We start from the raw sequence: 17831 nt of genomic DNA, 5'->3' as shown, positions 1-17831 counted from the left end.
AACTTTAGCCATTACCATTAATAAAACATAATACACTTCCAGTTGTAGCATTCATCCATGCCTTGAATTTGATAAGAAATCTACAATGAGATGACGAAACAAGACAAACTATTATTGATGACTTAGAATCCTCTGTTCTCATCTTTAATATGGAAAATAATAGAAAGTTATAGCATTCACAATTAAAGTAAGTAATTGTGCCCAGAAGTATGAGAAAATTTCAAAAGTTCTTTAGTATCTAGAGCGAAAACATTTTATTTTTATACATATACAATTATTTTTTATTTAATTATCTGCCTAATAATTTTAGGAAGATTTATTATTCCCCTAACATATTGATTTCCTGTTTTATAGCAAGTATCACAACAGTAATTGCAATTTAACACAATTTTTTATTATTTATTTTCTTCAAGTTAATAATGAATTTCATAAAATGTAATTAGTTAAATAAAAAAGTACTAAGATTACTATAAAATTCTTTCGAAAGTTGATTAATCATAGTAAATTTAAATATAAATAAAAAAAAATAAAAAAAAATAAAAAAAAAGGAAATTCCGTGTCTTCATTGCTCTCCTAAAGAATGAGCCCTCATATTTCCCGATTTGGATCATCTGTTCCGAAATTTCTCTATCCTCATGTCCTATCGGACGAACCAGATTATATCTCAAGGATGCCTTGCATATCACGAGGATACTCCACACATCTTAAGGATATCATGATGTCTTAGATGTATTTTGATCCGTCCGATCGATAAAGAGAAACGAGGACAGGGAAATTTCGAGACAGATGATCCGAACCACATATTTTCCTTGCCCACGACACGTGGCCCCACATAGCGATAGGCAATCAACCCCCGCCGTTGGATGAAGAGCTCCGCCAAGAATCGGGGCCCAGCCGAGCGAAGACTCGTGCACCTCGAATCGTAGATTTTTATTAGTTATTGTTCTTGAATAAATTGACAGATTGTGATTATGGAAAGGCAGGAGCTTTTGGACAAATCCCTGCGGAATCAGGATATTCATGGAAAGGCAGGAGCTTTTGGACAGAAATCCCTGATTCCGCAGGGATTTCTGTCCAAAAGCTCCTGCCTTTCCATGAATACCTCTATCGGCGCCTATTTATAGAGAGCCCCCAACCCTTCCGAAAGCTCTGTTTTTGATCCGCACACATGGCGCCGCAGATAGTTTCCACGGTGGTCTCCGGAAAGGGAAAGAAGGATGAGCCGGTGGCGAGGGCGTACGTGACGTTCCTTGCAGGCGACGGCGACTACGTGAAGGGAGTAGTCGGGCTGGCGAAGGGACTGAGGAAGGTGGGGTCCGCTTACCCTCTTGTGGTGGCGATGCTTCCCGATGTGCCTGAGAGCCACCGCCGTCTCCTCGCCGCCCAGGGCTGCGTCCTGCGTGAGATCGAGCCGGTGTACCCGCCGGAGAACCAGACGCAGTTCGCCATGGCCTACTACGTCATCAACTACTCCAAGCTTCGAATTTGGGAGGTACCATTCCAATCAATTGGTTATACTCGTCGGTTTGATCAAAACAGAGGATTAATTTTGTTTTTTTTTTTTTGTTGAAGTTCTTGGAGTACGAGAAGATTATGTACCTCGACGCCGATATCCAAGTATACGACAACGTCGACCACCTGTTCGACCTGCCGAACGGCAGCTTCTACGCCGTCATGGACTGCTTCTGCGAGAAGACGTGGAGCCACACGCCGCAGTACCGGATTGGTTACTGCCAACAGTGTCCGGACAGAGTAGCGTGGCCGGCGGCCGAGCTCAGCCCGCCTCCTTCGCTCTACTTCAACGCCGGCATGTTCGTGCACGAGCCCAGCCTTGCCACCGCCGAGTCCCTCATCGCCACCGTCAAGATCACCGCTCCCACCCCCTTCGCTGAGCAGGTACAATCAACTAATTCACTTTAATTTGTTTCACTGATCGAGAGGCGTTTTTTTTCCTTAAAAATATATCGTGCAGGATTTCTTGAACATGTTCTTCAAGGACGTCTACAAGCCGATTCCTTTGGTCTACAACCTGGTCATGGCGATGCTGTGGAGGCACCCGGAGAACGTCGAGCTCGAGAAGGTGAAGGTGGTGCACTACTGCGCCGCGGTACGTGTTCTGCATTCGTCTTATCAGGCTCGGTCAATTTTTATGATGAAAAATCAACGGTTATCGTTGGAATTGTTTCAGGGGTCGAAGCCATGGAGGTACACGGGGAAGGAGGCGAACATGGACAGAGAAGACATAAAGATGCTGGTATCCAAGTGGTGGGAGGTGTACAACGACGAGATCCTCGACTACAAAGTTCCAGCCATCGCCGCCGCGCCGGAGGAGGCTACGGAGGAGGAGGAGGTGAAGCAGCCGCTGATGTCGGCGGCGCTCTCGAAGGCCGGAGAGGTCAAGGTCATCAAGGCGCCGTCGGCGGCATGAGGACAGCACAATAGGTCCTGCTGTTGATTAATAAATAATTAAATAAAATTAAGCCTGAATATATTAAGAGAACTCTTTGTCTAATATATTATATTTTTAAAAAATAATTGGACAATTTTCTTTTAATAATTGTGTGTGCATATGAATTTTTATTATTGTAAGTTAAATGTTAAATAAGTAAAGAAATATATAGTTTGGAATATAAATTCCACAAAGGAATATTTAATAATAAAATATATTTTTTTCCAAAACAAGAATTAAAATCGAATTAAACAATTATTAAGGTGCTTTAGCTTCTTCCTCACACCAAGTCTATGCGTACGTGTCGGCCACGCGTCGTGGTTGCATGTATGGAATGTCGTTGTCGTGATTAAGTGGGACTTTTGCGAATGGAGATGGATTGATTAAGCGGCAGAGATGAACTTACGGATTAAAGTTTATACGTGTCTAATTAATCGAGTAATTAATTGGCCAATTAGCATTACATTGAAATCGATCGATAAAATGATCAGCGGAAAACAAATTAAGCCCCATAATTCCTACTATTACATCGAGTAAATATTTGTACTTTCACTTTATACATGCTATTTTGATCTTCTCTGCCATCTTGATGTTCAGTAACAACCGCTCGACTCGATGTCCATGGTGGACCGCGACACGCCGTGCAACAAGCAGGCCACCGGCAGTATCGTCAGCGTGCGCGACACCCCGTACACGTTCGAGCAGAAGGGATCAGTGATGATCTCCCCATGCGGCAGCAGCAGCTCCACCTCCGCCAGCGTGATGTTGGCGCAGGGCATCACGTCGCTGCACTCGAAGTGCACTGTCGGGCTCCTGCTGTCGTTCGACCCCTTGATCCCCTTGTGCGCGACATCGGAGACGAAGACCGCCGACGTCTGGTTCCGGCACGCTCCTCTGACGTCGGCGAGGTAGTAGTACTGGTTGATGATGATGGGGTTCCTCATCACCTCCATGAGAACGTTGACGAAGCTGACGGAGGAGACGGATCCCGACCCGCGCCTTGCCACGTCTTGATCCGAAGACCATTGTCGAAGTGCTTGATCACGCAGTCTTTCACCGTTATATTCCTCACGCATGCTCTTGTTAGGTTATTCCATTTTAAGCAACTATGAAAGGAGGAATGACTTTGATTTAATCAATAGAAGGAGACATTAACTAGGATTAGTTAATGCATTAAGGATAACTATTTCTTTCGGTACACGATTTTTATATGGTAGTATATGTATATAATTTGATACATTATATGACACAAGACCTTGATCAGGGACGAGCCGCGTGACGTGTGGGTGGGGGTTTGTTAGTTACAAGACATTTTGAGGCGAGTATTTCTTTCTTGTTTTCTATTTAGTTCTTTGAACTTAAAGCATGGTTATATTTGGATGTCTAGGTTGTTTTACCTTAAATCTATAAGCTTGCTACTTTCCTGTTTGTCACTTCTGTTTGATCTTTCATATAATCTAGTTTAATTCGATACAGTCTCGACTCTTGTTATCTGGACTCTGTAGCATATACACATGTAGAGTTTGTATCATAGGGATGTCCGATTTATTCGGTTAGCATGCTGATTATGCATATTGATGTTGAGTATACACATGATTGGTATGTGTATGTTGGAGTCACATGATTGATTGTCCATTTGCATTATGGTGTATGCATATACGTCTGGTGTGGTTATTGGAGGCGTTTTTAGTTGTTGCATAATTGATGATAGTATTTATATTGTGATTATTCACATCATGTTCATCATTCATTGCATGCTGACGACTATTGTCTCCCTTGTGGTGTGAGAGAGTCGTCAGTCATTTATAGCTGCCCATTCGGCCACTGTTGGAGAGTGGTAGCTAGGAGTGGAGCTAGTCCTGTCACACTCACTTGGTCACTTAGTGTTTACACTTTGCCAGCCTCCACCACTATAGAGTAGTGGGTTTTGAGGGCACAGTTGTCACGCCCCGGAGGAGTCCCTGCTAGAAGAAATTTCGGCAGCATCTCCCCTGTACGGGTGACAATCTGAAACTTTCTATAAAGCTCTCAAGGCCACATATACATCGGCCAACACGGCCGGAACAATAACAATAAATAATAAACAACATCCACGCAGTTTAATAATAAAACTAAACTAATACAACGATAAGGAAAAACCAAGTCAAAAATCCTACTCAACTACACCCATAATGCTCAAAACCGATATCCTACTCCACTACACCCATAAAATATAAATCACAACGATCTCACATCTTCTGTCATCCAGGCAGGCATGTAGCAAAAACACATCCAAATAAAACTCATTGGCAATAAAGATAACACAATATCCAAGTGTCAAAACTAGAACAAGTCTAAAAAGTACAATAGGAAAATCAAAAGATAAAACACATCCTCGCGAGCTGCAGGGGACTAGCGACTGGAACTCCTCCGGACAACCTCAACCTGAAAATAGTAAATATCCACAGGGTGAGTCAACTCCTTAACGGGTAACTACTGATATGCATAATAAAGGAAATAATAACTATTACTAATTATACGTTCAGTCTCCTGATATGCATAATAAAGGAAATAATAACTAGTACTAATTATGCGTTCAGTCTCCTGATATAATAATGATAAATGCAACTGAAATAAACAAGAGAAAACTGTACTAACTAGGACCTGGTGTATGGATAATCAACCGAGAGGAATAGGAATCCTGTATGCATGTCAAACAAATGCATCCATCCAATATGAAGCATACAAGTGTAGCAAACACAAGCATTAAATGCATCAATGCGTATGATGCCAATGATATGTCCTGGTCACCCCTACTGTCAGTCAGTCATCTCACACACAATGGTGAGACCGAGTGGGTAGAGCTGTGACAACCGTGCACTCTGTCGTCACTGCTCCTGATGAGTAACCGAGTGGATAGGATGCTGTCGGAGTACACCTATCCTCCTACCCCAAATCATAAGTGGGGGAGTGCAATGCTCTCATCTCACTGAGACAATCCAGAGGAGGGATCCTTGACGTGCTACCACGCAGCGTCACACTACCCATGAGTGGACCAGCGGAGCACTGACAGAGCAAACTGCCACACACCCTGCTTGATATACCACTAACCCATGAGTGGTGGTGTGTGCAGATCTATGAAACTGGCGATGTGCTCAACAATAATAGAGTCGACTATCTCACAGCATGCAATCATGCGAGATGATGCATGACACTAAGCATGACAATATCCTAAACCTATCCATATATATAAAATGTGTATCATAGGACAAAAAATCAAATCAAAGGTACACAGATCAAATAAGGTATAAAAATCTAGGTCCTGAACATAATGAAGCATGTACCCCTATAAGCATGTATAATCAAGTAGGTACTAACATGAAGTGCATAACAAGTAAACAAAACAAGCATGTAACAGGTATCGGGTAGTGACCAACCTATGCAGATAAGAAACGTAATCATTACTATTTGTTAAAAATATTACTATGCATATTAAATGACATATCTAAAACGATAAGTCAAAGTACCCGTCTCCAATAAGAGGATCGTATACGGTCCAAATCTGACGTCGAGATACTCGTCTCGCGTCAAAGTCCTGTGTCACCAATATAAATATATTTTATTTAGCTAAATTCACATGAAATAGCTAAATAAAATCTCTAACACTAAATTAGGGCAAAACCCTAATCATACCATTAGATTAATTCCAAACCTAATCCATTTACACATAAACAACTTAAACATTAAATAAATTTTTGTACTATTCATTTCTTATCCTTTCCTAGCTTCAATTAAGTGTACGCTACAACCAAAAGAAACAATTCCTCTATTCCTTACCTCAACTCACAGCCAAAGCTAGATGCTGCCAGAACTGAGGTAGCTGCTGGAAACCCAAGTAATGCCCTGCAATTCACTGTCCGGATCAAGCTGAGATCAAGATTGGAGATCACGAATGCAACAACAACCTAATCTTACCCCAACAGGGACCTTGGTCAGCAGCAAGGAAGAAGAGCAAGAATATGATCAGAGAATACAACAAGAAATTGATCCGACACCTCCCCTCCTAGTCCATCACCGGAAGAAGATTACACCAAGGAAAACCCATAAATTTGTTAGCAATTCGAGCCGTAAAAACCGCTTTTTGTGTTTGCGAAACCCCGAAGCTAGCCACGGATCCGAGCGAAGATAAATAAAATTGTACATGTACATGTTTGTCTACACTAGATCTACCTTAGATCTACATGAAAAAGAAGTATACCCTTATAGCGATGCCCTTCGCTTATCCCACTCGTCCAAACGGTTGCCGAATCTCGTAGAGTGTCAAGTGTACACTCCTCTACACGTATCCACACGGACAAAAGGTGGAGAGAACCACTTAGAGTGTGCTAGCACCCTTAAGTGATTTCAGCAATGGAGGAGAAGGAGAGCAAGAGAAAGAGGAAGAGGAAGATGAAGCCTTGAATGAGAATTCACTCACCACTAATGTGGTCGGCCACTAAATGAGAGGTTTTAAACCTCCATGTAATCATGGCTCTTGGTCTTCCTCATAAGGTGGCACACATTGATGTAGCTTTGATGATGTGGAACACCATCATTGGCCGACCCATGCCAAGTCACCATGACGTGGCATTTGGTCAAGTCAAACTTGACCCTTCATCTTCCCTCTCAAGTCAAGTCAAACTTGACCTCTTATCTCCCATGGTTGATCAAATCTAACCTTTGACTCAAAATAATTTAATTTAATGAATCTCTATTTATTGGTTTAAATTGACTCAATGAATCATAGTCTAAACTAGACTCATTCGACACATGAATCAAATTGAGTCCAACTCAATTAGTCTAATTTGGATTACTCTTAATCCAATTTGGTTTATCACATGAACCTAATCCTCTTGGTTCATCATATGAACCTAATCTTCATCTAATTGCCCTTTGTGTGTGACCCTATAGGTTCTTGTAACGTTGGCAATTCTCCTAAACTCATTTAGAAACATAAGTAATGAGCGGTATCTAGCAACACATCATTACTACCCAAGTTACAAGAATGTTGAGATCCAACATCACCATTGTGACTACTAATTGTGACTCTCACAATATGTGACAATGTCCTTCTATCCTTGACATCTAGATTGATCAATTCAGCCATAGACCGTGTCATCATCTAATAAATCTATGTCTTGAACTCCAAGTAGACTCACTCTAATCAAATGAGCTCAATATCTCATATTGACTCATTTGGGCATGGTCATGCACTTAGTGGTCTCACTCTATCAAGAATCATGATGTCACTCCCGTCATATAGAAGGGATAGATCTCATCTACATCACTCACATCCCTCCGCATAATTTGTTACATACCCAGTAATCGACTTTATAGTCCACTCATTTACGGGTGACGTTTGATGGTGTTAGTCATTTTCATGTCACGTGGCACATCAAATTAATTAAAATTAATACAAGCATTGTAGCAACGAGTCCCAAGTCGTATTTTTCTTTCCAAGGGTAACTAATAAATGTGTGAGTACTCTAGAATTGATTCACATAGCAAATTGAATTCTTCTTCAATTGAAACTAAAATCAAATAAGGTTTACTCTTCTCTACATATCACTCTCTTCTTTACTTGATCACCTTTCTTCCAACCAAATGAACATCACTTAAGTGAAGATTTTTATGCATCATTGAATCAAATGGTTCAATTCCTATCTTCACAATCCACAATCTCATAACAAGGTACACAATCAAATCTCAAGATAAGTTTTCTATAATTAAGCTCATTCACAGAAATAGATGAACTCATAAACTCCTTAAACAGAGGTAACAATCAAAACTAAAGTTGATCCATCTTCATTTAAGCAAGATCACAAGTTCAAGAACCAAAATCAGAGCTAAGAATTACTAACTACATTACAAGAGCCTACAACTATCAGCTTTAGTAGCAGAATAAACCTAACAGCACTAAGGTCAATATCAATATCAGTATCAGGTCAATAATCTGGGTTTGAAAGCAAGAATTCGGAATCAAAAACATAAAATCTCAACAGAAATTGAAATTGCAAAGGTAAGTATCAGATCTGAAGATCTGAGCAAAGTTTGAACACAATTCAAAGACAAGATAAAGAAAAACAAAACCTAAACATTCCACAAATCAAATCGGAACAAATCTTCTCCACTTTGCCGAAACAAAGGTGCTCTCGGAAACCTCCCCTCAAACACCCAACATGCAATCTCCAAGCGCTCTACTATCACCAGATGACGTTCATAGCTATTGGAAACCTCCCCTCAAGCTTGCATCTGACTGGTATCACCATCAACCGAAGAAAACAGAGCTTGACTCTGTGAATGCGCAAATCAGATCGATCGGCCAAATCTATCCAATGTAGCTGCGGAATGGAATGTGGAAAAGGTAGAGAAACTCCAAGAAACCTCCCTCGAAGCTCTAGTGGATGCAGAAATCACTGATCGGAAACCTCCCCGATCGGCAATGTGGCGGTGGACAGAATCAAGGCGTGGCTAAGAAACCTCCCTCGGCTGCTCTCTGATCGTCGGAAGTTGAACGCCGAAGCTTGATGATCGTTGTCAGAGAAGAAGCTAAGCTCACGGATCTGGAATCGGAGAATGGGAGTCTCGGCGTCGCGCGATGAAGAGGATGACACTGTAGTACAGAATCGCGAACCGAGCTCAGGGAAGTACTGTAGCTTCTCAAACGTTTTAAACCTCTCCTCATCTGATCGGACGGTACAGATTGACTTGGGCTCGATCAACGGTTGGATCATCTCGGATCTGAATCAAAACTTTCGGATCTTCATCAATGGACTGGATCTGCTCCTCCTTAGGTCAGATGGACCAAATGCTTGACGGATGGCTCAGATCTGCTTGATTGTAGATGAACGATCCAGAATGCTCTAAGGCTTGATCGCCTAATTAACCCCTTGATTTGAGCCCAAATGCGGTCTGATCTGATCGGGTCCATGACCCTTTTGATGCCTACAAAATAATAAACAAATATTAGCATCAAATACCATGAAATTAGGCTAATTTGTAATTAGGTCCAAGATAAAATGAAATTATGAAATGTAGAGTAAATATGACTTTAAGCTATGAAAATATCATTAAAAACATGCATTATGAATCAATAAAATATAGCCAAAATCATGGTTATCAAATCCCCCACACTTAATCTTGGACGTCCCGTTCAAGTCAAGAAAACTAAAAATTATCTCCAAACAAATTCCCTAGCAATACCTAGAAGATAGTAAAAAGAATTTAACTAAGATCATCTTAAAGATCACAAATAATCATGAAAACAATTCAAACAATAATCAGTAGGTATGGTAGTTTCAATCCAATTGAAAAATTAAGCAAGTTGCAATCTCACAAGGGATTTACCTAATCTATCTCTCACACTCAAGCATGTGTATAAGTAGAGCTCACTCAATGCAACTCACAACATTTCACTACCATAAGCTTGCTTATATTCTACTTCTCCACCACTATAAAACATAGCATACATGAATCAAAAGGAATTTATCATGAATAATTGAAATGGAAGCAAAAAGAACAAGGAAAGTAAATGAAATAGGCAAAAGAAAAGTATTTAATGAAAGATTGAGGAGATTAGAGTATTGGAGGAATATACTTGATGAGTTGACCATTTTGACGTGAAAAGAGATGAATATCATTTGTTATTACCAATTCAAAAGACCAAGCTAACCTCCCCTCCAATTTAATAGCAAACCAAAAATCTTGATACTCTTCCTTCACCTTTGATACTCTTTTGATGTGCCACATTTTTTTCCTTTCCTTCACTGTGTTTACTGAATTTCCACTTCAATTCTATCACTTCAAAACTAAAACCATCTCACAATAATTAATCAACAAGAATCCCCTCCCCCACACTTAAAATTTGGCCGTCTCGGGCAATAGAATACATCACATGTTATCCACTTAATACACTTTAAAACCACTATTTCCTTGTCCTCATTCTGCAGATTTCTCTTTCTCTGATTCTGATTTTTTTATGTGGCTTTTCATCAGTTATAGATTTCACACAATTGCAACAGAAAAGTTATCCAGAAGTTAAGCAGCATAAATTGACTAATCTGTTCAAAATCAGCATTTAGAGTTGGCACAATTCTAAGCTCTAATTCCATTTCCAGCAAAATATAACCTGGATTCCATTTATATTCTTGCATTCTTTTAAGTCAAAAAATAAGTTTACAATAAGAATTCGGTCCAAGAAAATTGGCACACTAGCAAATTCCAACAGCAGCCTTATCATTTCTGCATTTATCCTTGCAAGTTCCAAATTCAAAAATCAAATCAGAAATGTTCACTATTGAAACTCATTTCTGAAATTCTTAAGTTACAGAGTTCAGTATTAGAATTCTAAATCCCAATTATGCTCTGAAAATACAGCTTATCAAAAGGAAGTACTTTCCACTAAGTTCACAGGAACACCAATTGAGATTGTTGGTAAAGAAAGATTCGGCAGCTTGAATTCTGAATTCTGGAAATCAGTAATTCAGGACTCAATCCCAGCAGTATATAAACAAGTACAAGGATCTACATCAGATTTTACATCACTTCACATCTAGACATCCACCACTGATTTCCTGCATTTCTGAGTTCCAAAAATTCCAGCAAATCACTGATTCCAGCTTTGATGTGCAACTAGCCAACTCCAAACTTTGAATTTATCAATAACCAAGAAGCTGTACAGAAAGTTTGGCACATAACTAGTCCAAATTGATACACAACTGCTACCCTTTACAGAAACACAACAATAGCAATATCAGAAATCAGATCTGTTAATTGTTATTGTTACTTCCCTTCTTTCTTATGAACGACCTCAAACTATGGACAGAAACAACCACCAAAAATATCTTTCGATTACATAGATAAGGATTCAAACTGAGCCCTGCAGTAACCCAGTAAATCACCTCTTTCAATCCTTAACAACAACAGCAACTTCAGAATTCTGCATTCACAACTGCAGCCTTTCAATTCCTGCAATTTCTGCATTCAAGGTTACTAATAATATTCAAGTTCAAATTCAAGTTTCTTCATTCAGTTTTCCAATGATTTTTCTACAAATTCAAGCTTGCACAAGATCAGTTACAATTCTGTATAGCTGTCGAATTCAGCAATTCAATCAACACATAAAGATCCTGATAACTTATGGCTACTGCACATTGGTCACATGAAATTGTCCTTTAGTTTGCTGATTTTGTTTCAATAATTTTCAACCAAATTCTCCTAGCTAGTAAGGTAGCACATTTAATAATGACAAAATGACTTTAATTCCGTTAAATTCATATTCAAATAGCAAGAAAGCTTAACACAAATCAGCAAATTACCCATCTGCACAAAACTGAACAATTAGTATCTGAGTTTCAAACTTCTTATGAACTAATGGCCTTGAACTTCATTCTGTACAGCCAACTGTTGATTTAATTCTTCTTCATACTCTGGACTTTGTATCAATATATCACTGTTTATCCCCAATATACTTCAATACTTCTTCAACTTGCCCCTTAAGACCTTCTAAAATGCATATATGAAAGTTTTCAGATTTCAACAACTCTAGCTAGTTATAATTCATTTCCTTAATTGGCACAGCAATGCAACATTTCTTATTCTGCAGAGTTATACATTTCCTAAATTCCTGCTTCTACATTAACATCAATTGTCACTGCTAAACTTCTCCTTCTCTTGATGCTACTTTTGAATCTTTGATACCTTTGTTTAGTTTCAAAGTGCTGGAATATACCTTTGATACCTTTTAATAGCAATGATCAGATAAACCACCTCTGAAATTACTCTTCATCCTGCATTTCAGTCTCAAAAATCTGTATTTCCAGGATTTTTTTTTTTTGAATCATGAAGATTTGAACTTTGTAAAGGGTTTCATTTAACACTGAATTGACAGGAGATTGAATCCAAACTATTTATGGTCCGAAATCACAATACAATTTAGTACAAAGCATGTTGTATTTGATACATTCATCCAAAATTTGGTGTCTGTTTAAGTGGTACTAATCTGCCAAGCTATCTAACTTTCTGGTATCACCATATAGCTCCAAAAATCAAGGTTCTGCATTGATCAATTGGCACTTTTAGAAATTCAGAACCTATTCTTCAGTTCCAGAATTCAGACAGCATTGATGTCATTAACAGCAACAATCAGAAATTCAGCCTCTCAGCCACTCCTGTTCAGATACAGCATTTTCATAACTTTCTTCCAACATACGTCTTCTACCAGCAGCTCTAATGCATTCTGCATTTCTATCAGCTTCTAATATTAAGAATCTGTACCCACTTGAAATTTAAACTGATTTAAGGCTTCCCCTAGATTTTGATACCAATTTGATACATCATATTGAGCATGGACTAATCATCAGATATACCATTCTTACTTGTCAATTTCTGAACACCATCTCAATCCAGCAACTTTTCTATATTCATCACAATAGACTTTCAGAAATTACATTTCAATTTCAACTCAATTATGATTCAATTGTGATTTCAGTTCTACTCACCACATTTGACATATCAACTACACTTGATTTCAACCTCACAGTTACTGGACTTCTCAGATTTTTTGTGTTTTTCATGTTCAGAAATAGTTTCAGAATTTGGGTAAGTAGAGTTTCTATTAGCTAAGTAGCTCTTCTAAAATGCAATTAGTTTCTTGATTTCCAACCATTTCTAAATAGTCTCTCTTTTCTGATTTCTGCAATGCATTCGATTCCAGAATTCTGCTCTCAATTTCCCATTTCAGCAGCTCATTTGTTTCAAACATACTCTTAAATTTCAATTAAGCTTCCACATTTAGACATTGCATTCTAATTCTTGATACAAAACTGATACAAATTTTTTAGCTCTGCTCTTCAATTTCTGTAGATTCATGCAGATCCATATTCTTCATCTACAAATTTTTGCTCTTCTAAAACAACTTCTTCAACTTGAAGTTGTTACTGGTAATGAACGTCAGCATAGCTGCATATGGACTTAAACAATTATTTCTGAGTTCTGAGAATTGAAAATTTCAGTATTAAGCAGTAGCTGAAATCAACTCAGAAGAACTTCTTCAAGTCAGGTTCATAACTACAACAAATCCTCAGCCTCTTGGAAATCCATTTGCAGAAATTCTGTAATTTGCTTCTTGCTTTCAGTTTCCTGCAGATTCACGTTCTGCACTAAGTTTTGTTGCTGAATTTGTTTCCCTTTCTGTTTCTGCCATCTTCAATTTCCTTTTGCTTCTATACCCTTGAATCTTGATACAAACTTGATACACAATCAGATTTCAGCAACATATTTCTTCTTTTCTACAGATTCTTGCTTTTGCAGCCTACTCTAAATAAGTTTTTCATCAGCATTCCTTCAATCTTCCATTGCTCCATAGTTATATGCCTTTTTCCTTTCTATTCTCTTTTATTTCTTCACTTCTCTTCTCTTTCTTTCTCTATTTTTTTCTTATTTTCATTTCTGCAGAATGCACCACAGCACAGCTACTCCAACAGAAAGTTGAGATTTCAGCATTTCCAAAACCTTCTTCCACCTATGTCTTCAAATAGCTTGCATGTATCACCAAAGTAATAATTTGTAGAATTCAAGACTATTTAAGCTTGCTCTATACATGAATAAACTCAAGGAATGATTAAGTTAAGCATTCAATCTAATGAACCATCAATTCACATCTTCCCTATTCAGAAAAACATTCCACACCAATCTCAAAATTCCCAATCTTATAAACTTTGATCATATGTAATTTCCTCCCCTACACTTAATTCTTTGTCCATCTAGTCGATTCAACTCACCAAGAATTCAACCAAAACTCCCAATGAAAGAATGACAAGCAAAGATACTAAAGAATTCGAATTCTAGATGAGAATGTTCAAGAAAATTGTGGAGAAAGGAATTAGAATTTATGATGAAACGAAAATGACAAATATCCTTCATTTGATGCATACATATGTTATTGTGACTTTGAAAAGAAGCAAAGCAAGTTCTAGAGTTTAATTTGCTATGAGTGCATGCCACACCAAAAATATAATAGAGTATAGGCTTAAAAATGGTCCTCTCTAGGTATTTCTATATGCAATCAAGCTCAATTGATCAAATTGGAATCCACTTCCACACTAACCAATATCATGTGAGAAAAGCGTCCAATCATGTCAAATGACCTAAAGTTGATAATCAAATTTAAGAAGCTTTTACCATCTTAAAAGCATTACTTAAGAAATTCCCATGAAGACTTTTATTCAAATGAAATGCTATATATACTAGACAAAATGCAAATTATGAAAGCAAAGTGTGGAAGTAAAATGCAAATATAGGAGAATGAAACTAAAGACATGTATAAAGCAAAAAGAAATAAAAGCAAGGAACAAACTCCCCTTAACTCCAGGCAGTTGAAGTAGATTTAAAAGAAGCATCCACGCCGGAAGTGGAGTATCCTTGGTTGCACTCAAATTCTTTTTATTCTTCATTTTTCCCTTCAAAGCTTTTTCTGGAGGTCAGAGACGGTTCAGTTCAAGCATCCACTCCGGAAGCTTGTATTCTCCTACAACATCATTAAAAGACAAAACCTCCCATACACATGTGGAATAAGAAAAGAATAGGAGAATATTAGTGTGGGTATAAAATGTATCAAGAAATGAATCACACCTAATGAAATCAATGAACGGTACCTCTATGAAATTTTCTGAAAAATCACAAACAATACTCACCTTGTCATCTTGATAGGTACCTGGAGTGGTGATTGTTACCTCCTTTTCATCACATGAATGCTCAAGCTCTGGTTCTAGTGATTGTACATCCTCATGTAGTGATTCTTGGGTGCTTGGCTTCATAACACAAGTCCCTACACTTACATCTTCAACATCATCAGGTGATTCTTGAGGTAATGCTTCCAATAAGCATTCCCCTACACTTAGATCATCTTCGAAAACATGTTCAGAACCTGAATCACTAACAACATCTTCAACAACAAAATCATTAGGATCAGAAATTTGTATAATTACATAATCATCACAAAAAATATTAGAAAAATCATGTGAAGTAATAGGAGTAGGGTCAGGCCTGACAGAATCACTACTTCCTATCTTTTCACTGGAATTTTGTACTTGCAGCTGATTGATGGATGATGCAATTTGATCTATCTGACTCTGTATGTTCTGTATCCTTGAAAATTGTTGCTCTTGATGCTCATTCATTTGTTGCATGATCTCCTTGAGTTTCCATGTTGACTCATCCATCTGAGGGTCATTCTGTTGAAAAGAATTTGGCATAAAGTTTGTTGAAACTTCTTGGAACCCATATGAACTCTGGTAAGCTGGATATGGCTCACTAAATTGTCCTTGTGCACTTTCATACCTGAAACATGAATTATCCACCCAATTAGCATTAAAACCATTTGAAAATGTCTCATACCTATTATGTTGATCCAAATTTGGGTAAAACTGATACTCAGGTTGAAAACACTGATAATTCTCCATTCCACCTCCAAAATTATGAAAATATGGATCCATGCATAAGAAATCTCCTGTTCTTCACTTCAACACTAGAACAAATTGTTAGAAGACTCAAGAGCATAAAGTTTCAATCACATGAAAACATGAACAGTAAAAGCATTTAATAATTCAAGAACAAACCAACATGAAAATACAAAGAGAATAAGCAATCAAATCAATCAACATGCTAACAAATAAAATCACTCAATGATCAATCTAAAATAAACACACATTGCTAGTTATTTTCCCCGGCAACGGCGCCAAAATTTGGTGTTAGCCATTTTCATGTCACGTGGCACATCAAATTAATTAAAATTGAAACTCATTAAAATTAATACAAGCATTGTAGCAACGAGTCCCAAGTCGTATTTTTCTTTCCAAGGGTAACTAATAAATGTGTGAGTACTCTAGAATTGATTCACATAGCAAATTGAATTCTTCTTCAATTGAAACTAAAATCAAATAAGGTTTACTCTTCTCTACATATCACTCTCTTCTTTACTTGATCACCTTTCTTCCAACCAAATGAACATCACTTAAGTGAAGATTTTTATGCATCATTGAATCAAATGGTTCAATTCCTATCTTCACAATCCACAATCTCATAACAAGGTACACAATCAAATCTCAAGTTAAGTTTTCTATAATTAAGCTCATTCACAGAAATAGATGAACTCATAAACTCCTTAAACAGAGGTAACAATCAAAACTAAAGTTGATCCATCTTCATTTAAGCAAGTTCAAGAACCAAAATCAGAGCTAAGAATTACTAACTACATTACAAGAGCCTACAACTATCAGCTTTAGTAGCAGAATAAACCTAACAGCACTAAGGTCAATATCAATATCAGTATCAGGTCAATAATCTGGGTTTAAAAGCAAGAATTTAGAATCAAAAACATAAAATCTCAACAGAAATTGAAATTGCAAAGGTAAGTATCAGATCTGAAGATCTGAGCAAAGTTTGAACACAATTCAAAGACAAGATAAAGAAAAACAAAACCTAAACATTCCACAAACCAAATCGGAACAAATCTTCTCCACTTTGCCAAAACAAAGGTGCTCTCGGAAACCTTCCCTCAAACACCCAACAAGCAATCTCCAAGCGCTCTACTATCACCAGATGACGTTCATAGCTATTGGAAACCTCCCCTCAAGCTTGCATCTGACTGGTATCACCATCAACCGAAGAAAACAGAGCTTAACTCTGTGAATGCGCAAATCAGATCGATCGACCAAATCTATCCAATGTAGCTGCGGAATGGAATGTGGAAAAGGTACAGAAACTCCAAGAAACCTCCCTCGAAGCTCTGGTGGATGAGGAAATCACTGATCGGAAACCTCCCCGATCGTCAATGTGGCGGTGGACAGAATCAAGGCGCGGCTAAGAAACCTCCCTCGGCTGCTCTCTGATCGCCGGAAGTTGAACGTCGAAGCTTGATGATCGTTGTCGGAGAAGAAGCTAAGCTCACGGATCTGGAATCGGAGAATGTGAGTCTCGACGTCGCGCGATGAAGAGGATGACACTGTAGCACAGAATCACGAACCGAGCTCAGGGAAGCACTGTAGCTTCTCAAACGTTTTAAACCTCTCCTCATCTGATCGGACGATCCAGATTGACTTGGGCTCGATCAACGGTTGGATCATCTCGGATCTGAATCAAAACTTCTGGATCTTCATCAATGGACTGGATCTGCTCCTCCTTAGGTCGGATGGACCAGATGCTTGACGGATGGCTCAGATCTGCTTTATTGTAGATGAACGATCCAGAATGCTCTAAGGCTTGATCGTCTAATTAAGCCCTTGATTTGAGCTCAAATACGGTCTGATCTGATCGAGTCCGTGACCCTTTTGATGCCTACAACATAATAAATAAATATTAGCATCAA

At 38.3% G+C, this 17831-nt stretch overlaps 1 protein-coding gene and 1 pseudogene across 1 annotated transcript; one reads left to right on the top strand and one right to left on the bottom strand.

Annotated features, from left to right (window-relative positions):
• The first annotated feature begins 1070 nt into the window (after positions 1–1070).
• On the top strand, positions 1071–2518 carry LOC121977286 (galactinol synthase 1-like). The gene is made up of 4 exons (XM_042529875.1): positions 1071–1492; positions 1573–1896; positions 1973–2107; positions 2189–2518. The coding sequence occupies exons 1-4, from the start codon at positions 1169–1171 to the stop codon at positions 2426–2428; spliced, it is 1023 nt and encodes a 340-aa protein (XP_042385809.1). The 5' UTR covers positions 1071–1168; the 3' UTR covers positions 2429–2518.
• A 524-nt stretch (positions 2519–3042) lies between these two features.
• On the bottom strand, positions 3043–17540 carry LOC121977230 (annotated as a pseudogene).
• Positions 17541–17831: the final 291 nt, after the last annotated feature.

Source organism: Zingiber officinale, chromosome 4B (genome assembly GCF_018446385.1).
Source record: "Zingiber officinale cultivar Zhangliang chromosome 4B, Zo_v1.1, whole genome shotgun sequence".
In the NCBI taxonomy this organism is placed as follows: Eukaryota; Viridiplantae; Streptophyta; class Magnoliopsida; order Zingiberales; family Zingiberaceae; genus Zingiber; species Zingiber officinale.
This window is presented reverse-complemented; position numbering and strand designations above follow the sequence as displayed.